This window comes from Lepisosteus platostomus, chromosome 12, assembly GCF_059453375.1.
Source record: "Lepisosteus platostomus isolate fLepPlt1 chromosome 12, fLepPlt1.hap1, whole genome shotgun sequence".
Lineage (NCBI taxonomy): Eukaryota > Metazoa > Chordata > Actinopteri > Semionotiformes > Lepisosteidae > Lepisosteus > Lepisosteus platostomus.
Window position 1 is genome coordinate 22,332,833 of NC_142622.1, and position 24,992 is coordinate 22,357,824.

General features: G+C 44.0%; 1 protein-coding gene across 3 annotated transcripts in view; it reads left to right on the forward strand.

Moving 5' to 3' along the window:
* Window positions 1-24,992, forward strand: part of nbeal2 (neurobeachin-like 2) — a 95,861-nt gene that overhangs the window by 25,505 nt on the left and 45,364 nt on the right. For 2 of the 3 annotated variants that reach the window (XM_088601389.1, XM_088601391.1), the window contains exons 2-9: window positions 6,411-6,499; window positions 11,780-11,944; window positions 13,085-13,166; window positions 18,182-18,294; window positions 18,999-19,081; window positions 21,550-21,635; window positions 23,123-23,429; window positions 23,612-23,718. In XM_088601389.1, coding sequence (XP_088457515.1) covers window positions 6,411-6,499; window positions 11,780-11,944; window positions 13,085-13,166; window positions 18,182-18,294; window positions 18,999-19,081; window positions 21,550-21,635; window positions 23,123-23,429; window positions 23,612-23,718 — 1,032 coding nt within the window. Of the gene's footprint in view, window positions 1-1,364; window positions 1,521-6,410; window positions 6,500-11,779; window positions 11,945-13,084; window positions 13,167-18,181; window positions 18,295-18,998; window positions 19,082-21,549; window positions 21,636-23,122; window positions 23,430-23,611; window positions 23,719-24,992 lie in introns of those variants that run through there. The other variant, XM_088601390.1, reaches the window with a different exon arrangement.

A 24,992-nucleotide genomic window follows, 5' to 3' on the forward strand; every position in this document is an offset into this window, starting at 1 on the left:
GCATTATCATTTTCATTTAAAGGTGCCCAATCTGTTTGTGGTGAGTCTATCTTCACTCCATGCTGAGTTTGTGTGCTCAGAGAAAGGAAGACGAGGCTTGTTTGTCAGTGCTGAAGTCAATGTAACTGGATAGAGTTCAGTGTCTAATGACACTCCTTTCACTTCTACTGGGCCAAGCTGTCTTTGAAAACAGCATCTAGCCAATCTGGTACCATGGAAATAAATCTACATCCTGCATAAGCACTGACAACAAAAATGTTATGTACTTTAGATGCCCAAATCCTTTTTAAAGACCGTTTTCTTTCATTTGTAGTTGGCTTAATGGCCTGACAATCAGCACAAGAACTGCAAAGCTTTCTAAACAAGTTGCACACAACGACTGCTTCACAAGCAGGCAGTGAGCCATACCAGGACCTGCAGACACTGTAAACAATTAACTTCTATATTTATATTGTAAATGTGCTCCTTCATAGATCACCACTCCTGATTGGGGGAGTCATAGAGCCACGGGTTTCTCATGTATTCTTTGGTAAATATAAAAAATTACAATATGCACAGTTTTCCAGGGCCTACAGTAGCTTTTCCAGCTTTTAACCTGTTGCATTAACTAGGAGCACAGTGCTGAGTGTGTCTCGGCTGTTTTTCAGGCCCAGTTAACCCCAGCCACACTGGCATATGAAAATATCACCGGGCTTTGGTAAATGGTCTGTGATCTCCACCAAGTGGGCATGTGCCAATTTGTTTTCTCAGTGGGGCTGATTGTCACCAGTCGAGCTGGTGAGGGTAGTTTGTCATACTCCTGTGCTGATATTCATTCCCGATCCAAAGAAGGTGGACTGATTCATAATTTCCGAGAGCGGTGTTCTCTCCTACCTTTTAGATGTTGTCCGAAACAATCTCTTTTTCCCCCTTAAGTTATATCTGAAAACTCATCTTTATCTTTAGGTAATTGTTTACTCCCAACAACCATGGGGATACCTAGGAACCAACTTTCAATCTCAAACAATCTTATTTTAGCAAAGCAGAGGCTGTATGTGAATACGAACACCAGCTGATCCTGGACTTTCGCATAGTGAGTAGTTGAGTTCAGGATAGCAGTACAACGTTGGGGCTCTCCACAGCACAGTGGGATCCGGCCTGCTTTGCCCTCCGAACGTGTGATGTCTCGCATACGCTCTGTACCACAGAAAGTGGCTCATACCCCTGCAGCCCAGTAAGAAAGAGAGAGAGAGAGAGAGGCCGATACGCACAGACACGCGCGCATACACAGAGACGCACAGTGAGAAAAGAGGAAGGGGTTTGAAGCGTTTTTGTTGCGAGGTGGAGGAAGTGTGTTTCGGTTAAAGTGACTTGGCATTTCCTGGTAGAGAAAGAGAGAGAGAGCAGCGCAGTCAGACGGCGCTGCTCCAGGGGCGCGCTGTGTTGTGGAAGTGGCCGCTCGCAACACACTGTCCCAGAGATCGGGGACTGCTGCACCCCAGCACCAAGACATGGACTGGCCCGGCGTCGCACAGCTGCAGGTAACTCGCTCAGAGCCGCCAGACTCGGCCTCGCACGCTCACAGGTGCAGAACTCGGGGAGCTGCTTGAACATGCGGACGTGGACCAGCTGATAAGAAGCTGAGAAATCCTTGTCTGTGTATGTGCAGCAGAAATGCAGAGAGAGAGACAGGAACATGCTGAACCACTCAGACAAACAGCTTGTGCATTATAGGACGGATACACAATAGCTCACAGGTCAAAGGATCCTGCAGGCTTTGTACCAAGATTAATGATCTTAAATTAATGCAGACCTGCAAACACGCACAGACCGAGTTTGACTTTATAGCTGCCTCGGAAGGTATCTGTTGTTTTCAATTCTGTGTCGATTCGATGGATTCATCCTGTAGGTAGACTTACTGTACCTGGCTTGTTTGTGCGAAAGACCATAACTTCGCATTGAGAGGCTCCACCGTTGTTGGGCATTCTGTTTGGTGTTGTAATCTGTGTGGGAGCACTCATCCTCAGAGACGGCTGTCTGGGTTGTGGACCCAATCTCTGGACATACATGGAATTTTTCTCTTCACTTCTTCTACATACTGTAGAAGTAAAATCTGTTTCCTCTCACAGATTTATCTTTGGAGTCCAAAAAACATCATTCTGTTTCTCTCATCAATGGTTAAATCTGCAGCGTCTCTTATTAAATAAATTAACAGATGAATTACTTTTTTGCCATCACTTCAGGAACGTGTGACAGGTCATTAGGGTCTCAAGTCTGATCTAAAAGCTAGTCTTCAAACTCAGTATCTCTATGAATTCCTGGTTTGAGTGAAGGAATGGAGTTTAGTCTTTCAGTACCTCTTTGTGTTGAATTTGGTGCATGAATCTGATGTGCTTCCTTTTGTAGCACCACTTCTCATTTCTTCCTGGCGTGAGGATCGCTCATTGGTTCGAGTAGAGGTCACCCTGGCATGTAATGATGTAAGACAAGTTACAAGCAGCAGGAGGTGCATTTGGCCTAGTCTGGCTGATTTCATTGCTCAAACATTGATCAATTCAAGGCCCTTTTAAAGCGTCTCTTGAAAGCCTCCGCTTCCTCAACAGTTAACCTGCGTCTGCGAGCCCTGATGACCCAGTTAGATGGACTGAAAAGAATGACGTTTATATAGTTGTCAGCGCTGATCGCTGTGGCAGGTTGTTGAAACGTGAAACATGAGATGTTCTATGCAGTGAAACTTTAATGATGGTGACAGGGCGACGTCTCCTCACCTGTATTAGTGGTAGGCTTTTGTATGTTTGGATGCGTCTTATATGTATTGTATATGTACTCTCTCACAGATAATAGCTCCCAACAGATCTTAGCATCCAATGTCTAGATTACATCACACAGATCACAAGATACCCTCGTATGACTAAAGCAGTGAGAAAGTAGGTTAAGATCCCAGTGCTTGACAATCGCAATTGAGAACAGTGGCTTCTAGCCGCCGAACAGCTGAGTGACATTTTTTTTTCTCAAGTTGAATTTCAGAACGTTCTGGGTATGAGAGTTCTGCAGAAACCAGAGTTTGTGATCTTGTTTTTGTGTTTCATGGAATCAATGAATGGTGAACGAAACTGCGTTGTCAAGATCTTCCGATCCCCTCCTAAGAGTGGATCCAGCTCTCTTTTCAAAGCTGCTGTTTCTCTGAATTCCAGATTACAGATCGCTCACTCTGAATGTCAAGCAGAAACAGCTCATTGAATTTAAATGGCCAGTTCGTTTTTAACAGAAAGTCACCCAAACTTTCTTTGTCGCTTCAAACAAAGGCTGAAATATACCAGTTTGCATATCGGTGAGCCTAGTGGGTCCCAGCAAACAGCAATTTGAATTTTATTTTTACTGAAAATAAGAAGTTCTTGATGATAATGACTTCCATTCATTCTGAGATGGCACTGTGTTTGGAGCAGGCAGAGTTGTCCTGGGATGACCTAAATTGTAGTACAGGGTATCTAGTTTGACAGGATACAATCATGAAGCTTTGGACACTGGACAAGACCAGGCATCAAAACTGCTTATTATTCATTAGAAAGGGAGCAAAATCCAGTAGTGAAGCGACTTTCAGTGTGTGGAGCAGAGAGAAGGAATAGGAGGTTGTTCTGTGCGTAGAGACATATCAGGGTCTAGATATGTTGGTTCTGTCAGTAGGACATCACATTTGATCACTTTTACACCTGAAGGTAATTTGCACGCTTCATATTGCACGGGGCAAAGTTCAAGGCATGTAGTATGTGCAGTCTGACCCACAATTTGATTTGGTGTCTCTTATGAGTGTCGGACAGCTACCACCCACACAGCAGACAACTTACCACTCTGAAAGAGCAGCCTCCTGTCACAGGAGACATGAGTGCTATTGAGAATGCTGGGAAGTGAGGAGCCATGATTGTATCATCTTACTCTACAAAAGCACCAATAACTAGACATTGGTTTCATGGATCCACTGTGTATGAAACACCTTGCTTAAACCTAACAGACAAGTGGAGCCCTTCTCACCTAACCTATCCATTTGGTAGTTAGCAGTTAGTTGATGCAAGCATCTCATCCAGTTGTTTCTTGAAAGAGTCCAGGATATCAGCTTCAGCAACATGTCTGGGTACCCATGATCCATACTCCCACAATCCTTGGGTAAAGTGCCTCCTGCTTGGTTTTAAGTGCACTTCTGCGTAGTTTGCATTTGTGTTTCACTGTTCACTGTGGAGAAGTGTCCAAGGTTGACTTTGCTGATGCCTGTGTGCATTTTCAACACTTGTATCCGGTCCGCTAGAGACCTTCTCTGTTCAAAAATAGTGTTCAAGAATAGTGTTCACTTCATAGGAAGTGTTCAGCATGTGTTCTGCCCACACACTTCAACTAATTGAATTTGTGTTATAAGGCTATTATTTATTAACAATACTAACACAAAGCCTAGTGTATAGTAAAGGTCTAGAGCATTATACTCTAAAGGAACGCTCTTTATACTTTGTCTCTGGATAGTATTGCATTGCATCCAAAGGTTTGCCTGGGAATTAACTGCAGATTGTGTTGATTGATAGAAGCTACATGAAGGCACAGACAGAGGCCTGTGTTGTTCTGCTTTCACTTGAGAAGGATTTATTCCTCCCTGGCTGGTAACTTTTTCCCCCTCTTGGTGTGTACAGCAGAGCTAGACTAGAGCCTGGCTGACATCTTGTATGGACCAGCCCTCAGGGTCTTCAGCAGCTGCCACACATCAGGCCTTTGTTGGGAGGAGGGTTTGTGTTTGGGCTGACAGACATTATCAAACTCAGTCCCAGCAATCCCCTATGGCAGCTCTAAACATCAGACCTGCTTCACTTTTAGACATGGAAAGCTTAAAGCTGTTGTTGGCATAAAGCTGAATTTATAAAGCCGCGTTTTCATTTAAAAGAGAAAATCTGTTGTTAAGTCTTTCCCTGTCTCCACTACGAGCTGTTAATTTATTTCAGATGAATCGCTGGGGTCTCGTTCAGCACAGTATACTCAACATTTCACGGTAGAACATCTCTCTCTTGAAACTGCTCCGACTGCTCCAGAATAGAACACTGTAGTTCAGTGATGTTTTGTAAAACACACACGGAGAACATCCATCTACTTTCTTACCGCTTTATTCAATACAGAGTTGCGGGAGAGCTGGAGCCTATTCCAGCAAGCAAATAGAGAAAAGTAGACAAATTATTTTATCCACTTAAGCTATTTACGGATGAGGCCATAGGCCTATATCTCCAGGAGCATGTGTTTTTTAGAGCAGTAGGTCGTTGTTATTATTTTTTACAGCTTCCTTTCTTGCCTAACAAAATATTGGTTCACTACGGTATTGTTCTGAGTCATAATGTGAATATGAGGAACTTGGGCTGCTGCCAGAGCTGTGGCTCTTATCATTGTCCCAGGGTTTGGTGAGGAAGCTGTGAAGTGTCATGTCTATGCTACAATGTGCCTGCACTAGGAGCTGAAGAAAACAGTGCTCGAAGTGGCCTTCATTTATCATGTACCAGTTGTGCTGTAGTTCCTCCACCTGATTGTCAGAATGAGCCACTTGTTTATTTCACGGCCCTGCCACACTAAAATGAGAGGCGCCACACCGAATAGAACAGGGCAGTGCAAAAGGCTAAGCCTGACGTGTTAGTGTTTATCTAACTCTCTGCTGTTTTGTGTGTAGCGTTTTGTTGTAGTTGAATAATCTATTGCCATGGCTACTCGTCTTAATGCTGCAGAGATCTGTGCTCTAGATGAAGGTTTCCCAATCCTCCTCCTGCGGACCCAGACACCTGCTAGATTTTGGTCCACAGAAGCACTCAAGTAAATAATTGAACTCTTTGGAAAATGACCTGACTGTGCTTCCCAGATCGGACTAGGCACTGTGTTTTAGACAGCTCCTAGTTTTTTCAGATCCTGACAGAGGTCTTTCCCTGCTGCTGAAACAGTCCAGCAAACATCGGCACAGGTTAACAGAGCAATCATCCCTTCTTTCATAGATTTTCAGTTGTTTTTTCTCCTAGTTGGCTCTCTTATGCTGAAGAAGATTGTTTTTGATTTTTCTGAAGCACAGTTAAAGCAGATTTAAGAGGTGTACTAGGTGTATAGTAGATTTTCAATAAATGATCAGGTACCAGAGTTAACACCAGCACAACCCAGTCCATCTCAGTGTAGAGAAGCTTTAAAACCTAAATCTCCATAATCTAGTTCAAATTTATTTGAACAGCAAAATTGGGTACATTTGCTCACAAAATGGACTTAGTGGGTATGTACCGTAGAAACTGTGGCTGTTCCGCCTCTTTTGGAGAGTTCTTAAGTTCTCACACCAAGGACGCACATCTGTTGGTATTTGTTTCTATAGTTACCTGCTCTTTGTGTGCAGTGTGCGTGGTGCCTAACCCCCCCCACCCTGTCTCTCCCCCCAGAAAGATGTGGGCTACCTGCAGCAGTGGCTGGAGACGTTCGTCATGTCCTTCGAGAAGATCATCGACGTGCAGACGCTGGAGCCCCGCCGGTCAGTTCCCCCTCCCTCCCGCGACCCGACGAGGGCTATGCCCTTCCCACACTCCACCCAAACCCCCAGGGCGTCTGGCGCCTCTAGTCCGCTCACCCAGACAGGAGAGAGAGGACGGTCTTGTAATTAAGTCTCTTTTACAAGGGTGTCCTGGCCACAGTGAAGTCACTTTTCAGCCATTTTAAACAAACACGTAGGGCCAAGAGATTATAGGTAAAACCGAATAGCTGTTTGCAGCACAATGGAAGGAATTCCAGCCCTACAGCCAAACCGTTTCGTATTATTAATTTTTAGCAAATTGGATGCGGGTTTGGGTGGTGGCTTATAATCTCCTGCTAAATGGTCTGTTCATTCAAAGCACTCCTCCTAAAACAGTCAGCAATTCTCACGTTCCACCTAGAATATCAGAAGTTTAGTACTAACTCTTGCATTGCAATGTGGATAAAACTTTAATTACCACCAGCACAACTTTTGTACTGTGTTGGGCCGATGCACTTAGTAAAAGTCTAACATCATACAGTAGAATTGCTCTTGACAGACAAACCGAGAGACAGTGTAAAGACGTACTGACATACAGTGGATATAAAAAGTCTACACGGCCTTATTGAAATTGCAGGTTTTTGTGATGTAAAGCCAGAAATCAAGATAAATAATGTCAGACATTTTTCCATCTTTAATGTGACCTTGCAACCAACAAAATTCAAGAGAAAAACAAATAGATAATTATTAGGAAAAAGAACTGAAAACCTACAACGCCCTGATTGCATAAGTGTGCACACCTTTTTATACGTTCAGGTGGGTAGCTGCGTCAGCATGCGTAGGCTGCAAAGGAACAAGTAATAGGTTTATTCCATGCTGAAAAAAAGAGAAGAAAGAGAACACAACGTTTCGGCCGTGGAGCCTTCTTCAGGTGTCATCTCAGGTGACACCTGAAGAAGGCTCCACGGCCGAAACGTTGTGTTCTCTTTCTTCTCTTTTTTTCAGCATGGAATAAACCTATTACTTGTTCCTTTGCACCCTTTTATAAAGGGGACTGTGGCTGTGTTCAGAGTTAACCAATCACATTCAAAATTTATATCCAAAGGTAAGCAGCATATACCTGTCATCAATGAAAGTGTTTCTGATTAACCCCAAATAAAAATCAGCTGTTTCTGTAGGATTTCCTTGAAACGTTGCATCCTACTAGGATAGCCATATTCCGCAAGGAGCTGACAAAACAGCTACGGGATCTTGTTGAAAGGTACTGATCAGGAGAGGGGTATAAACGAATATCAAAGGCATTGGATGTACCATGGAGCACTGTGAAGACTGTCATCAATAAGTGGAGAAAATGTGGCACCACAGGGATATTGACAAGATCAGGACAACCCTCCAAAGCTGATGACAGGACAAGGAGAAAACTTATCAGGGCGGCTACCAAGAGGCCTACAGCAACATTAAAGGAGATGCAGGAATTTCTGGCAGGTACTGGTCACTCCCTGCATGTGACCGCAATCTCCCGTATTCTGCACATGTCTGGGCTATGGGGTAGGGTGGCAAGACGGCAGCCATTTCTCACAAAAAAGAACACCCAAACCCACCTAAATTTAGCAAAAAAATACATTCGATCACCCTAAAACATGTTGGAAAATGTCTTATGGTCTGATGAGACAAAGGGTGAACTTTTTGGCCTTAATTCTAAAAGATATGTTTGGTGCAAAGACAACACAGCTCATCATCCAAAGAACACCATACCTACTGTGAAGCATGGTGGTGTCAGCATCATGCTTTGGGGCTGCTTCTCTTCAGCTGGGACTCTAGTCAAGATAGATGGGATAATGTTTAACTCCAAATATCAAAATATTTTGGCACTTAACCTGCTGGCCTCAGAAAGCTGAAGATGAAGAGGAATTTCACCTTCTTACATGATAACGACCCGAAGCACACATCCAAGTCAACCAAGGAATGGCTTCAGAAAAGGAAGATCTAAGTCTTGGAATGGCCCAGTCAGAGCCCAGACCTCAATCCCATAGAAAACCTGTGGAATGACCTAAAGAGGGCTGTGCACAGGAGATCCCCTGGCAATATGAAGGAGCTTGAACTTTTTTGCAAGGAAGAGTGGGATAAAATTGCAACGTCCAGGTGTGCAAAGTTGATAGAGAGTTATTCACAAAGACTTACTGCTGTAATAAATGCAAAAGGTGCTTCCACAAATTATTAGTTGCGGGGGTGTTCACACTTATGCAACCAGGGTATTGTAGGTTTTTTAATTTAAATTATTTTTCCTAATAATTATCTATTTGTTTTTCTCTTGAATTATGTTGGTTGCAAGGTCACATTAAAGATGGAAAAATGTCTGACATAATTTAGCTTGATTTCTGGCTTTACATCACAAAAACCTGCAATTTCAATAAGGCTGTGTAGACCTTTTATATCCACTGTAAGACTGCAGAGCACTGATCTTCATACCACTTCTCAGCTTCAGTGCAAAGTCTGTAGTTGTGCTAAATGCAGGCACTCGTGCTCTGCCTGATCTGATCACACTATTAGAACACAATAAGAATGGCTGCAAATCAGAAGAGGCCATTTGATTCTTCTAGCCCATGTAGTAAGTAGTAACTAATTAAGGTGGGTAGCTGCATCAGCATGCGTAGGCTGCAAAGGGACAAGTAATAGGTTTATTCCATGCTGAAAAAAAGAAAAAAGAGAACACAACGTTTCGGCCATGGAGCCTTCTTCATGTGTGAACACCTGAAGAAGGTTCCACGGCCGAAACGTGTTTTCTTTCTTCCTTTTTTTTTAGCATGGAATAAACCTATTACTTGTTCCTTAGTAACTAATTAATCTGAAGATCTTATCCAGCCATTTCTTCAAAGAAGCCAAAACTGGGCTCTACAGCATTGCTGGGTATTTACACACAACATTGTTATGTATAAACAAGTGCCTCCTGTTAACAGTTTTCATGCACTTCCAAATAGTGGAAGTTTTGCCCTTGTGTCCTCTGGATTGTGTTTCAATGACTCGGAAGAAGTCTGCTGGATTGAGCTTGCCAATGCCTTTGAGACTCCGAGAACTTGTTTTAGGACTCCTCTCATTCTTCTCTTCAAAGTTCAGTTCCTCCAGCCTGCCAGTGCAGGCAACCTTCACAGTACCATAGGCTCCTAACAGAGATGGAATGAGGTCAGGGAGCATGTTTTTTTTGAAGAGGGAATATCGACCCTATGATCTGCAGTTGCTTTTCACTTGATTGTGTGGGGGAGATTGACCGAGCTCCCTGGAAAGGTATTGCAGCCCTCGGTCTCCACCTCGCAGAGAGCATCACTCCTGACCTGAGTTTGACACTAATTTTAATTACTGTTGCAGTGACTCATTATTGCCAGACACCAGAGCTGCCAGCTGTCTCCAGGGCAATTTTAACCTCTGGAACATGAATCGGTCAACACAATTTATTGTTCATTGATCAGCATATTTGTGTTCAAAAGGGGTCTTATCTCATGGTCAATATCGCCACAAAGCATCTCGCAGTAAGACAGCACAGAGGGGCCTACGTCAGAAGTTATACAAATGTCCAACCCATGCACAGATATTGCACTTTTTTTTTATTTTCACTCAAGCTCATTGGTCTTAAAAATGGCTTATGTTTACTGTAACCCTGCCACCACCTTTTTGATATCATGCCTCCTTAGAGGAGACTGAGATGCAGTAGCCAGCAGTTAGCACCGTGTTCTGTCTTTAGTGCACCTGTTCTTGAACCGTCTGCATTATCAGCTCTGGTCCCAACAGAGGTTTGCAGTGCGATCCGCAGCCCAGGGCCTATAGATACCACTAGGCGCAGAAAAAAAAGCGGTGTCTGATAAAAGATCACCAGAGAGTGAAGCAGCCTGAAGCAGAGCAGGGAAATCCCCAGAGGCTACATTCTGCACATCCTCTCTCACACTGCGCCGACTCTTTCTCTCAACAAGTGCCGGCCAGTGCGCTGTGGTGCTGTTCTGCTGTGGAAGGAAGCAATTTCTGTCAATCACAGCCAGGGTTTGAGCCCGCACCCCTTAGGTTCAGGTGCACAGGAATGCACGCCTCTTATGCAGTGCATAAGTGCAATGTCAGTCCTCATAAGAAAGCTGTACCTGTGGCTGCTTCAGGCTTTATTCATTACATTCTGACCACACATAGCTCAACCCTCACAGACTCCACAAACTTCACAGGCAAAACCATCACAACAGAGCTGTTCTCCACTATAGGGGTGCTTTTTTAATTGTCAGTTATAACTTGCAAAGATCTTGCCTGTTTTAATACAGCGATGGCCTCTGCTATTGCAGAGAGCCTGAGAAACGTTTGGTATCTTTATCATCTGTTGTTATTCTTGTGGAATTCTGCCCCCCTTTTTGTATCGCAGCTCCAGACACAGATTTGCTATTAAAGGGGAACTGCGGTCCAAACTTCTCACACTGGTTCTTAAATCTCAGTAACAATAAATAAACAACACATTTCAAATTAAGCACAAAATTGTGAACTTTGTGAAAGTACTGTACGATGCCATGTTGTCGCAAATCCCTGGTAACGGCAAAGTTTGCACACATTACAACGTGATGCTGTCCTTCCTGCTCACTAGTCACTGTAACTAATGTAATGCGATGTATGAGTGAATCAGTACAGGTTGTGCAGCAGACATTTCACTTCAGAAATGTTCCAATGTGATTTGCATGCAGAGTCGAGACAGGTTTTGTTGCCTCATTCTGAATAGCAGAATATGGCACTGCGCATATTTGGAAAGCGCCTATTTTATGACGTAAATTGGAAGTTTTACAAGTTCCTGTGTACATTTTATTTGTATTGTGGTTGGAGATTCACTTATCAATGCTGATTTTTTCTACCTCCAAAATATAAAAATAGCATTGCAGTTCCCCTTTTAATTGGTGAGAAACACGTAAGACCCATAACCATCTTTAATTGCCAAAGTTTAGTTGGCAGATGCTGCTCTTCCAAAATACCTTAACCTAGATCAACTCATTGCTGAAAATGTAACCCTCTTTGGATAAAAGCATCAGCCAAGTAAATTAGAAGTTAGTAGTGGTGAAAGAATTGGCTTATTTTCCCAGTCTATAACTTGTTGAATTGAAATTAAATGGTTGCTAACTATAAAGAAACAGGTGTGTCATAGGTTAATAAATGTTAATTGATAGAAATTTCAATTAATTAACTGTAGTTGCCAAGTTTGAAACCACCCTTATGAAGGACAAAATGTGTCTTGTGCCGTGTAGCCAAGCAACCAACCCACTCTGTAACACCTTGTCATTTCCCCAGGCCGGAAGAGTCAAGTTCGGAGATCCCCCTGTTGCCACGGGACGTCCTGGTGTTGCTCAGCAACCAGCTATGGCACAGCGCCATCCAGTTGTCGGGGCAAGAGCAGCAAAGCGGCGCCACTGCCCACCCCCTGCTGCTCATCAAGTTCCTCATCATCATCTGCAGGTAGGCACGCTCTCCGTTGGCGTCCTTAGGAATCCCATCATCCTTCCACTCATCCTCTGTTGCTCTAACACTCCCTGTCTGACCAGTTTCTTTTTTCCTTTTTTTCAAATCCCTTTTTTTATTTCAGCTTTTTTTCCAAATGTCCCGTACAGCTTCCTGTTTGGTTAGGTTATACTTAGCTTTGGCATCTTCTCAGGATTTCTCCATCTTTCCAGGCCTGTGATTTTGTTTTTCCTGATAGGATCTCGGAACTCTTTGCTTGGAGCCCACCTCTAAGCGTTATCCAATCTTATATCACACGGGCTGGTGTCACTTTGTTGTCTCGTTGCTGTGTTGCTTTTACTAGTTGTGTGAGTTGTGTGACGCCAGCAGCCATATCACCCTGCAACTCACAACTGGCAACCCACTGAAGCTCAGCAGGTGTGAGCCTGGTCAGTACCTGGATGGGAGACCTCCTGGGAAAAACTAAGGTTGCTGCTGGAAGAGGTGTTAGTGGGGCCAGCAGGGGGCACTCACCCTGCGGTCCATGTGGGTCCTAATGCCCCAGTATAGTGACGGGGACACTATACTGTAAACAGGCGCCGTCATTCGGATGAGACGTAAAACCGAGGTCCTGACTCTCTGTGGCCATTAAAAATCCCAGGACGTTTCTCGAAAGAGTAGGGGTGTAACCCTGGCGTCCTGGCCAAATTTCCCATTGGCCCTTACCAATCATGGCCTCCTTATAATCCCCATCTATGAATTGGCTACATTGCTCTGCTCTCCTCCCACTGATAGCTGATGTGTGGTGAGCGTTCTGGCGCACTATGGCTGCTGTCGCATCATCCAGGTGGATGCTGCACATTGGTGGTGGTGGAGGGGAGTCCCCATTACTTGTAAAGGGCTTTGAGTGGAGTGTCCAGAAAAGCGCTATATAAGTGTAAGCAATTATTATAATTATTATTATTTGTCTGTGTTGTGCCTGGAGGGGCTCAAGTCAGTGATGACAAAGTCCAACATTCTTCCCAGAGCTTTAGCTAATTCTCTCTATGTATACATATATTAATATTTACTGTCTGTGTAGTGTCAGGTTTTTGCCTGTATGTGGGTGTGTGTTGATCGGGTTGTACCTGACCCCTTTCTTTCCCCCCTTGTTTTCAGGAACATGGAGAACATTGACCCCGACAGGACACCTGGATTCGTATTTGAGACCATCAAACTGCTTTCATTCTGCCTGGCTAAGGTAGGGGCTGAGGAAATACTTACTCCCCAGTACTTATGTTTCACTATTAACAGAAGGAGGGTCTGGGAGCAGTCAGTGTTTAAAGGGGTTTTGCACAGGCTGAAAGTTAGGGGCATCTCCTAAAGGTTCAGTTAATATGGCCACAACTAGTAACTAGGAAGGACATTTCCTTATCTGAGCTACATTAGTTCATCAGTCCAGACCTCATTCTGGTTTCTGGAGCCTTAAATGGACTAGAGAGTATGTGACATCCCTGAATGACATCCCAGTGATGCTGGTCTCAATTTATACTGTGTGGACTGGAGCAACTGGAGTAAAGTGCCTCACTCAACGGTACAACTGCAGAGACTTGAATCCACAACCTGTCAGTTAAAGGGAAACTGCAGTCCAAATTTTTCAGACCAGCTATTAATATAATAATAATTAATAATAATAATAATTGCTTACACTTATATAGCGCTTTTCTGGACACTCCACTCAAAGCGCTTTACAGGTAATAGGGACTCCCCTCCACCACCACCAATGTGCAGCATCCACCTGGATAAAATCGCAATAACTATTAAATCGCAATAACCAAATAAATTCATTGAGAGTATAGAAAAAAAATTCAAATTTCGAATGAAGCAGAAAATCGTGAACGTTGTGCAAGTACTGCAAGTCGCCATGTTGTCACAAAACCCTGGTCTCGCCATGGGCGAGAGCAAGAGTTTGTGCGAATTGTGACGTGAAGCGACCCTTCCTGCTCACTAGTCGCTGTAATGACTAATGTTACTAATGTAATGTGCAAATAAGCACAGGTTGAGCACCAGACATTTCACCACAGAAAGTTTCCAACGTGAATTCCTTTTAACGGCAAAACCGTCTTGAAATCAGGAGCAATGTTTCTGTTGGATTAAAAGAGATGTATTCACAAGCCACATGATGTCACCGGAAATTTTGTTGCCTCTTTCTGAATTGCAGAATATGGTGCTGCGCATACCTTGGTGATGGTGTCTGTTGTGTGATGGAAATTTGCATTTTACTTTTATTGTGAATTGCACTCATCAAAGCTGAGTTTTTCTAACCGCAAAACATAAAAATATCATTGCAGTTTCCCTTTAAGAATCCGGAGACTTAACCATTACATTACTCCCCCCATCCTCTCTTTAAAAAAAAAAGGGCAGAAATACACATAATGATTGATCTGTTGATTCTTGTATATGAAGAAGAAGGTCAAAATGCAGAAGTTTGAATATGTTTCTTCAGTTTCACCACATCAGTGGTTGACTGGTAAGCCTCTGTGTTTTACAAGCCCTGTGGGTGTAGAAGTCTGCCTGTGCTCTTCTATCAGTGGAGCTGACTGGGGCTGGCCGGTTTGTGCTGTTGTTCATTCTGAGCTCTGTCATAGTAATCACTCAGTGACTTAGTCAATCGTGACTTAGAGAAACAAGCTGTTACAAGTCTCCTGTGTCTTGATTTTGCCTGTAGTCTGAATGACCTAGTACACTGACGCCTGGTGACTCACCCAGTGCAGCGTGATGTAAGTTAGTAGCAGGTCTGCCAAAAGAGGGATTTTGAATCTGATTGATTAGTAAAAGATGGGACCTCCTGAGCAGCGTGGGTTCCAGCCTGGATAGTGCCACTAGCCAGCTATGACCCACTGCCAGCTCTTCTTCTGTCTCCCGTGTGCACTGGCGGGGTTCTTAGCAGTGAGCTGTATTATATGTAGTGACTGCTCTGAATTAGGTGGGTAAATGGCAAGTCATCGTTCTAAATTTAAAATAGAACTGCTGACAAGTGTCATGAAACTTGACAAAGGAAATGTTTTTTCTGTTTTTTGTTTGCATCATGGATCTTAAATAGTCCTGTGAAAGTTGATAGTTACTATATATTTTTTATATTTGATTACATATATATATACTTCCCACAAGTTGTACAGTGATTTATCATACCTCTCCTTCATCATGCTTTTACAGTGATTTATTGTGCTTTTCAAAGATTTGATGTATTTTTTGTCTAGGAATTTCAGATTAAACTTGTATAAGAGAGCTTTGTGTTGAATTTCTCAAGGTTATTCATGCCCTGAGCTCTCCTAGAATTTTTCTTACTATGCTGTGCTTAAACTGGTTCAAAGTAAAAGGTGCTGCGCAAATCATTCTGTGTGGTAATCAGAGCCCTTACAGTCCACGGATGTCTTTCTGATTGTGAAACACTAGGTGTTTCATTTCTGCAAAGGTGCAGTGAGCTTTGCACGGTGGAACTCCACCCCCACTGTCCACAGCTCAGGTGGGCGTGCAGCTGGTATATCTGCCTTGTCTTGTTCTTGGGCCAGAGGGCATTTACAGCTCCTGAATTACTCTCTTGCATCATTTCTTGCACCAGTGACAGTGAACCTCACAGCTAGGTGAGAAAGTGTGTTAATGTTTCACCAGATGTTTTAGTCTCAGCCACAGAGGTGGAAGACCGAAGCCTTAAAGTGGATCATGGGGTGCATGGGTCCCGAGTCTTTCAGAAGTGATGAGCACCAAGAGAATTTGCAAAGCATCTGCTCGCACATTTGCTTGATTATCAGTTCATGACAATTTCAGCAGTGTTTTCTGCAGATAACGTATTTTCATGTTTTTCTAAAGTCCAAGGAAATATATAGGATCACATTTCAGAAAGCAGCACGTGTTTTCCATACTGCAGATGACATGCAGGTAACAAAAGAGATATATTTTCAGATTTTGCAGATGCTGCTCTCTGGCAGTTTTGCTGTGTGAGATTTGTAACAGAGCCAAGATCAGTTTCTCCCTGATGCATGTCTCTACACCTGGAATATCTTCAAGTCCTGATTTTTCAATGAAGTGAGGCGGCCGGAGAAACCTATATTGTTGCCAATATGCGCTGAGGCTCATTCTTTTATTTGCATACCATTCAAATCAAGTTTACAGATCAGCATGTGATCCTTTACGGAAAAGATTAGAGCTTCCTCAGCTCTCTTCCTGATTTGCAGAGATAATAATAGCAATAGCAACAACAATAGTGTAGTTTTATATGGAAAAAAAGTAATTGAAAAGATTTAATAAGAAGGAAAGCAGAAGCTAGTGTGTGAGCTGACCTTTTCTGCTTTCCCTGTTGGAGCTGAAGCTCAGAGTGGGAGGGTGAGCACACACCCTGAATCCTCAACTGTACGGTATGTCCTGCCCTGCATGCTCAGGTCCACACAGTCGTAGCACTGCACACTCACAAACACTGGCCTGTCGATACACTCCCACTTTCAGGCTTTATTCATGGGTGCTCCAAAAAATCCACACGAAAAGTCACGCTTTTACCGAATGTACTACAGAGACTCGCACAACTATTGCACGGGTTTTTATTTCTTCTAATTGTCTTGATAGCCTTATTGACAGGTGTTTTTTTTAATTAACAGGCTTACATTTTGTCAAATATGGGCTTTTTGTGCCTTTGCCAATTCTAAGACTTGATCAGTAAATTCCACTTCTGTTCCACTGCTGTGGCTACCTCTTAGTTAGTTTCAAGAGGTCTTCCAAGTGAATAATGCAAACTAGGTCAGTTATTTCACTTGCATCTGACCTTTATTTTTAGTTATCCCATAGTGCTTATACAATTATTCTGGATTTGATCAGCAGTTTTGGTTGATTTATAAATACCCTGATCAGTTACTGAATACTCCACATGTGATAAGAAGTATCAGATATTGTTACTTGTTACTTTCACCCTCCTAACAGCACAGAGAATCAGTCCATCATATTTTACAGGAGGCCTTTAAATGAACAGTTGAATAAAGCCTGAAACAATTTAACAGTTATCAAACAAACTGGTAGAGTGTTCAATTCTGTAATTTAGAGATCCTTTGGAGTAAAGATAAAAAACATCCATCATTTTTTCGAGGCCTGTTTGTTTCACTGAAACATTAGTCTTATAATTGACCAATTGCTTGAACAGTGTGTTCCTGATCTTTAAATAACAGATGATTCAGGATAATATTCAGGCTCTCCAGGACCAAGGTTGGAAATTCCTGGTTTAGATTTAGAATAAAAACAGGAATGATGATTGATAACCACAGTCTTGGGTATTGTGGTCTTTGACAACAAGACTATTAAGTGTACATGGCAGAGCTGTGGTGTGGGACCAGATTGACCTCACTGCTGTGTATGCACTCTGTCTCTCTGTGCACTGCCCTCCGTAGCTGTGGAGTTGGGTCTGTCCCACAAACCACATATAACTGTTTACTGTTACACTAGTTTCTTTTTTCCTCAGAGCTGGCTAGATAAGTGTTCTTCTTTGGTTAAGTCCTTGAGGTTGGCTTGGTTGTTAGGGAGCTGCCATGTTTGTAACGTTCATTCCCTTATTCTGAGGTATATTCTGTATTTATGAGGTAGATTGCTGAGATATCACCCATCTTAAATTTAAGATAACATGAGTTATGCTACAGAAACAGCTGCAGACAATTTGTATGTGGAGACTATTTCTTAGCTGCCAGTGTAGTTTTCAGGAGAGAGCAAGGAGGTAGGATATGAGCTCCTTGTAGGATAGTTGTTTGCAAATGCATTGCATCCTGGGAATCTGACGCTCCTTGCAGAGCTCCTGACAGAGGACAAAATGTCTGATGTAGATGCACACCCGGAGGCATGCTGGGAGATCACATTCTTTTGTCTCCAGATACTCCAGCTTCCTCCCAGCTAAATGAGGACATGCAAACTTGGTTTAACTGGCAGCACTAAATTTCCCCTCAGGGTTTGAGTCCATTTCCAGTAGCCTGAGATGCTGTATATCCCGGTCACATCAGGCACCAAGATAGATACCAGTCCTCAACTTGCAGAGCACGTATGCCATTTGTACACTAAAACATGGCCTACTCTGAAGGACAAGAAAAATGTACATTTGGTTTAAGAATCATTCTACCTGCGTTCTTAGTTGCACAGCTGAACTAGTCATTTGTTTAATAGAGCATCAGGCTCTGAAGCTGGGGTTCCGATGGTGTAGCGGGCAGGGCAGGTGGTGATCCAGCCTCTGTGTGTCCTGTCTTGCAGCTGAAAGAGGAGCCGAGAGACGATGAGCAGCTGGAGACGGTGGTGCTGTATGGCCTGCTGCTGCTGGAGAGCCTCTTCGACCCGTACCAGACCTGGAGGAGACAGTTGGCCGGGTGAGGGGGGTGGGGCAGGGGTCCTTTTGAGGCTAGAGCAGACCCTTCTGATCCTGGTCCAGGTTTCGTTTTCCAGCCAAGATCTTTGCTCGCTGGAGCAGTCAAGTTATCCCATTGCAGGCCACATTAAAAACAAATTACAGTTACAGTACTTAATATTAAGTCAGGTGCATATGTTAAATATTTTGCCCCGTTCCCAAAAAAGTCCAGCAAGTATTATAGATAACCTTTAAACCATCAATTACTAAAGGCCCAGACCAATTTAACTGTGATCCATTAAATAGGCAGTGTGTTCAATTAAGTCATTTAGGGAACATTTGTAAGAAAGATCAGAATATCCTTCAACCCTCAAGGACCAGTAATACCTCCATTGAAGCATTACTTGCTTATTGTGACTAAACAGGTGTTTTGAATCTGTGAATAATATGTGATGTATAAGAATAACTCTCCAGGACCAGGACTGGACCATTTTTAAATGGGCAGCTTTAAAACAACATTGGAAAAGAACATTATGTCCTTCTGAGCCACAATTATCTCAAGAAATAAAAGTGAAATGAAGGATATGAATAGCTGGCAGTGTTAACCAGCGGGGTGCGATTTGAAACTGAGGCGTGAGCACGTGTCACTACGAGGGGAGCTGGTGGCGGAGGGTGGCTGCAGGTCGTGCTGTGCTGACCTGGTCTGTCTGTCTGCCTGCGCTGCAGGGAGGAAGTAAGCCTGCTGGAGAGAAGCAAGTACAAGTTCTCCCCCATCGCTCTGCCAGAGGAGCTCCCGGCCTTCTTCCACGGCGAGTATCCCCGCCTCCCTCCTCCGGCCTTTGGCTCCCTGTGTCCCTCCCGTTTCTCGCCCGAGACTTCTGTGTGCGCAGCGCAATACTTTAACAAAGTAAAGCCCTCAGCTGGCAGAGAACAAATGCTTGCACGCGTGTCTTCCTCATGACTGGGGTGGATTTGCCTCGTGAAGAGTGAGGAAAGGACAAGAGCCTGCACGGGGAGAGAGCTGTCAAATGCATAAGCCTCCTGTTGCTCAGCTTATGTCATTTTTTTGTTAATCATTTGCTGTTTTAGGCCGTACTGTAACTGAATGTGCAATCTACCCCCAGTCTAAATGAGTGTCAATAGGAGTCGTTTAAATTACTCTGACAGCCCCGTAATTATCCCACGCCCAGTAGAGGTTTCTCCTCTTGTTAGTGCTTCTTGCTCATGGAGTGGAAAATGAGACGTTCCAGGGTGCGGCGGCGTTCAGTTAGCACACCGATGTGCTTGGGTCCTTTCCGGGAGGTGAGCGCTCCCTCAGCTGTTGAAGGATACATCTCAGAACCAGATCTTCCTGCTTCAGGCCGCTCTCCCTGCCTGCCTCCAATGGGCTGGCATGTGCGTGTGTATGTGGGGGTGGGAGGGCAGGGATTGGGTGCTACCACACTCTTTGACCGTGAGACTGACGGACGCGCCCTGGCAAGCCTGTCGATTTTCAGCGCCGCCTGCGAAGCAGACGTGTGAAGGACTCTCCCCGGGGCACTGCCATGCTTTTGAAAGGGACACAAGCAAATATCCTGAGTCTTTTCTTTTTTTCTCATCTCCCCCCTCTCTTCCTTACTGTTGCTTTCACAAGACTCCCAGATCTCTTCATTCACCGGCAGTTTCACAAGTGGCTGCGTCTTGCACAAGACCTGCAGAAACTCTGGAAGGGTTGGGTTAGGCAATTGTCTGGGGAAACTGGCAGCTCCTGACTCTCCGTCTCTCCTGTAACTCCTTTCTTTTAAAGAGTGAGTCAGACAGGCCCAATAGAAGCTTGCTCCATTTGTGTGAAAGTCTAAGCGCAGAGTAGGGTGTACCAGAGGCACCTAATACTTGCTCCTGGACATAGGCACCAACTTCTCAAAATTATTTGGCCATTCGTTCTAAAAGGAGCATTACAGAAACAAGCATTCACATAAACAAAACATTTTTCTGCCTTCCCCATTACTTTAATTAATGGTATTAAACGGTAACGCGTTTCCTACAATAATGAGGCTTCGTACTGTTGGTAAACAGGGAGTGTTCCTTTACATAGTGCTTTTGCTAATGATGTCATTTACAATGTCCAGTTATACAGAATCTTCATTTATATGCATTCTGTTTTTGTTGGCAGAACCCATTAGTTATCATATAACATTACTCGCACAGCTTTGTGGCTACAGAAAAGGTTGTGCTTCTTAAACCTTCCAATTGGTAATTATTGGTACTGAAAATGACCATTAAATTTGTCATTTTTTTCAGTCTTTTAATTTTCCCGTACCAAAACCACACACGTGCTGTGCCCAAAAAAGGTTTTCTCATGGTTTCTGCTTTGCTTTAGCGTATATTGATACCCTTTACCATTCTTTAATTGCTCTTCTTGCTGTGCTTAAGGATGTAATGCTGCTCAGGATTTAGGGGCGGGGAGTCGGAGAGGGTACTTATTCATAAACATTGGTTAACACCCTACTTGTAGAGTTAGTTTTATAATTCACGACAAAGTTTTGTCGCCTGGGTGGACAATAGCTTCAGGAGACAGAAAAAGAGTGTGATGTGCATCAGAGTCATTCCAAGTCTCCACGAGGGGTTTCAAGAGACGTCCTTGTAACCTCGTTAGCGTGCCTCAGAAGCTTGCCGCAGCGTGGGAGAAGATCTTTAATTAGGAGTGTTTCTCAAGAGCTTGGGCTCCTAATTTGCTATGCGTCACCAAAGCTCGGGGCTCATTTCAGCTCTGCAGGTCCCAGCGGTCTGGGGCGCCCAGATGGGAGAGGAAACAAGTGGGACAGAGGAGGGCCAGTTGGTACCTTGATGGTCAGGCCTTTTAGTAATGCAGAGAGTAAAGGGAGAAAGAAGAAAAGAAGAATGCTCAACTGTAAAATCATAGAGGTGCTGTCCATTAACCAGTAAGCAATAAAAATAATGGAATTAGCTGGACACATTCTGTACTCCAAAATAAATTATATTCAACAATTCTCATCGTTCTAGTAAGTGAGAACTTTTTTTTACTCACACCCGCCCGCGGTTGTGAGAAACGAACCCGCACCTGCCTGACCTGTGGGTATGAGTCAACCCATGCAACACTAGTGTGTAGCCGTCATGTAATATGATTTGTGCATATTTGAGAGATCCATGGAATATTAGCCCATATTTCCTTCTTTTGTCAAGCATACACAGCTGGACTTTCAGCTAGTAAAATGTGCCAGTTGTTTTTTTTTTTAGTCAAAATTTTTATCTCTATCTCTGTGTGCCTCTCGTGCAGAAAGCCTGCAGGACAGCGAGAGGCTCCCAGAGCTGCCCAGGCTGCGATTGGTCCATCTGCAGGGTGCGGTTATCAGTGGCAGCAAGGTGAGGCCTCCTCGCTGGTTGGGACAGGGGTCACCCTGGGGCAGAGGTTATGGGAGATTACAGACCTTAAATTGGCATTATTGAGTCCATCAGGCCAGGACTCTTTTATAGTTTTCCTCTTGAAGGTAAATTGTTTCATTTAAAAGACAAATGTGATTGTTTCTGAATTCATTATTTCCATTGCAAGCATTGTTTTGCTTTGTTCTGACTTTGATGCTCTAGGATGATGTTAAGTGACTTGAACTTGCCAGAAATATCGGAACCAGCTGCAGACCTTTGATTCCAATCGTTTTGATGGCAGAGGGTACTTCTCGCATTGGAGATAATGAATTTTGTGGTTTATGTAAATTCGTTGCTCAGAATGATTGAATGAAGTTCCTGTACTGTCACACCTCATCATCCGCCTCATCAGTGGGAAGGGAAGAGCCGCAGCTCAAGAGAGAAAGAATGAGAGGCAGTGATGAGGAATAGGAGAATTACAGAAAGCAGGACAGGGAGTAGTAAAGTTTAGGCACCATGCTAAACCTCCTGTCTCCTCACAGAACTGGAGCCCAGGTCCTTTGTCCAATCTGATCCTGCCCAGAGGGGCTCCTCACAGTACCCATTCCACCCCTGTTCACCTTAACACTGGACCGGAGAATGACAATCTGATTCTCTCAAAGTGCTTGAAGGAGTTTTGAAAATTGCCTTTCATAGACCACGAAGGCAGCAACAGCTTGACCAAACGTTTGTGTGCAGGATGAGCACGTGATCTGTCTGAACTCAGCCCCTCCTTTACACTATGTGTAGTCAAGCTGTCCTCCTTCCTCTTGTCTAATCTGAGCCCTGCTGTTCTTTCCCCACCACAGATTTGCATGCGAGTAAAGGGCTCTGACAGGCAAATGAGTTTTCCCAAGTGCACGTCACTGAGATCTTCACGGGGGGGAAAGCCGCTCTGTTCTGTCTGTCAGCACATGTTGTCATGTACGCAGAGCGTTTTTTGCTCTGAATGAGCGCTGCATAAATTATCATTGAAAATTCTATTGATTGTTTAGGTTGGAAGGGGGCTTTGGATAGGGGTTTGAATACTAAAGACAGAGTCTGTTTTTTTATGTTGCAACAGTTTTGATTTGGATTTAACAACAAATATTGCAAATTTATTTTCTTGGGTTTCCTTACAGTATGCATCAGTGTGTCATTTATTCAGTGGCTTGAGAAGTGAGTAATGTAATTTGACAAAAAATGTATTTTAATTGACTGACTTAAACCTGCACCTTTTTTATTATTAACACACACTGTTAATTGGAAGGATACTGATGCAGAATTTGATAACTCCTTAGCTGAAAATCCAGTTTTACCCCTGCAAATGTAAGTAAATGTTACTGCAGATACCTGTGGAGAGAATGTGGAGTGATACAGTGTCAGTGTGTTGGTGGACTATAATTGTTGAGAGTCTTCCGTCTTTGATCCAGTGCAGTCAAGTGTGTTTCTGTGTCCATGTGTTTCAGAAGAATGGCTTGGCTGCCATCATGCCCATGGCAGTAAGCGACCTCATGAATGTGCTCAGCTCCTGGTGTTACCATGGCACCCCTGAGCCCAAGGACCCCCGGCTTCTACGGCTGACCCTGAAGTGCCTGACGACAATGATCCACCTCCTGCACGCTAGCAGCCTGGACCAGCGGCAGGTGGACATTAGGAGTGTCCTGGACAACTACTTCCGTGCCCTGAACTGGGATCGCTTGCCAAGCAGCCAGGAAGGAGAGGAGAGGTGCCGCTGGGAGGATAACCTCGTCACCCTCCGCACACACATGCTCAGTGAGGACCATGTCTGACACTATAGATCCTACTCCATTTCCATCTCTCCTGCTTTTCTTTCGGAGTCTTTCTCTTGCCTCTTCCCTTTCCTTCTGTTATTCCTCAATCTAGACCATGTACAGGATGATAAGGCAGCAGTTATCACGGTCTGCGGATATTGACCCTCTGCTGTGTGCCCACAGATGCTATCCCTGACATGCTGAACTGTGCTGACCGTCCCGTGCTCCAGGCCATCTTCCTCAACAACAACTGCTTTGAGCACATCCTGCGCCTCATCCAGAACAGCAAGGTCAGAGGGTCCCTGTGCGCCATTCTCTTCTTCTTGTCTGCTAGGCCTGCGTACGCATAGAGAATCCAGTCTTACTGAGTGTCTTCTCCAGTGGTGGTGACCCTGGCAGCTTTGCCATGAGCCCACTGTGGGAGCAGGGTGGCGTGGAGGGTCTGGGATCTGTTTGACGAGAAGCCTGTGTTTGTGTGTATGCAGGGGAACGCAAGTATAAGTGTGTGCCGTGCATGTGTAGATGTTTCTGCCTGAAAGTTTGCGTGTATTTTGAGTTTGAGTGTGACTGTAACAAACATTTTCCTGTACGGGGATGTCAGTGACTTTAGAGGGGCTTTAGAGGAGCTGAATCCACAGAGTTTTACATCAAGAGCTCCTGCCTCAGACCCATTGTAGGGTTAATTCCGCTCTGTGGAAAAACATTTTAAAGAACTAGGTTTTACAATAGCCACACGAGATTTTCTTTATTAGAATTTTTCATTTTCTTGCATGGCCTACTTGACAGTTTTGAGATATTTTGGGCTCAGAGCCATAGCATATTGCTTATAGCTGCATACAGCCATAGAATTTAGCTAAAGCAGAACTCACAGGTGAAATGAGCAGTGAGTTTGTTCATTGACTATAAATCTTATTATTTTTTTGGCTCATGCTTTTATCCACGGGAATGCACAGGGCTGAAAATGTTAAATTAAAATATGAAATCTACAGAGGCAGACTTCACAAAGTTAAAAACTGGCAAAGCTTCAAACTAACCTACTTCTTGGGTCAAGATAGGATTAATTGAAATCAAGAGGCAATAGGTGTGAAAGCGCCTTCTCATAATTGGCCTTTCAAAATAAATTCCTCCGATGAGCAGAATGTCTCCACACCCTGTTGAGCAGGTGGATGTGTTGGGAAAGTGTGCAGAAGATGCCTGCCAGTGCAGTGTCTACAGTGCTGTTGTGTAAGACGTGATATTCGGGGGTGTTGGGGATGTGTGAGACTGAGCGTGTGCAGTTTGTGTTTCCTGTGGAGTGCCTGGATGTCTTCCCTTCATGTGTAATCCATTCCACTCCACTGCAGTCTAGTGTAACGTTGTGCTTTCCAGTCTAGTGCACTGCTTTACTGTCCAGTGGAGCTCTGTGTAGTCTAGTCTAGTCCAGTGCACTGCTATGTTTTGTTGTCCTGTTGAGCCCAGTCCAGCGCACTTTAGGACTATGGAGTCCAGTCCAGTGCACTACTGTACTCTGTTGTCCTTATGAGCCCAGTCCAGCTCACTGCTGTGCTCCTTTGTCCTTCTGAGC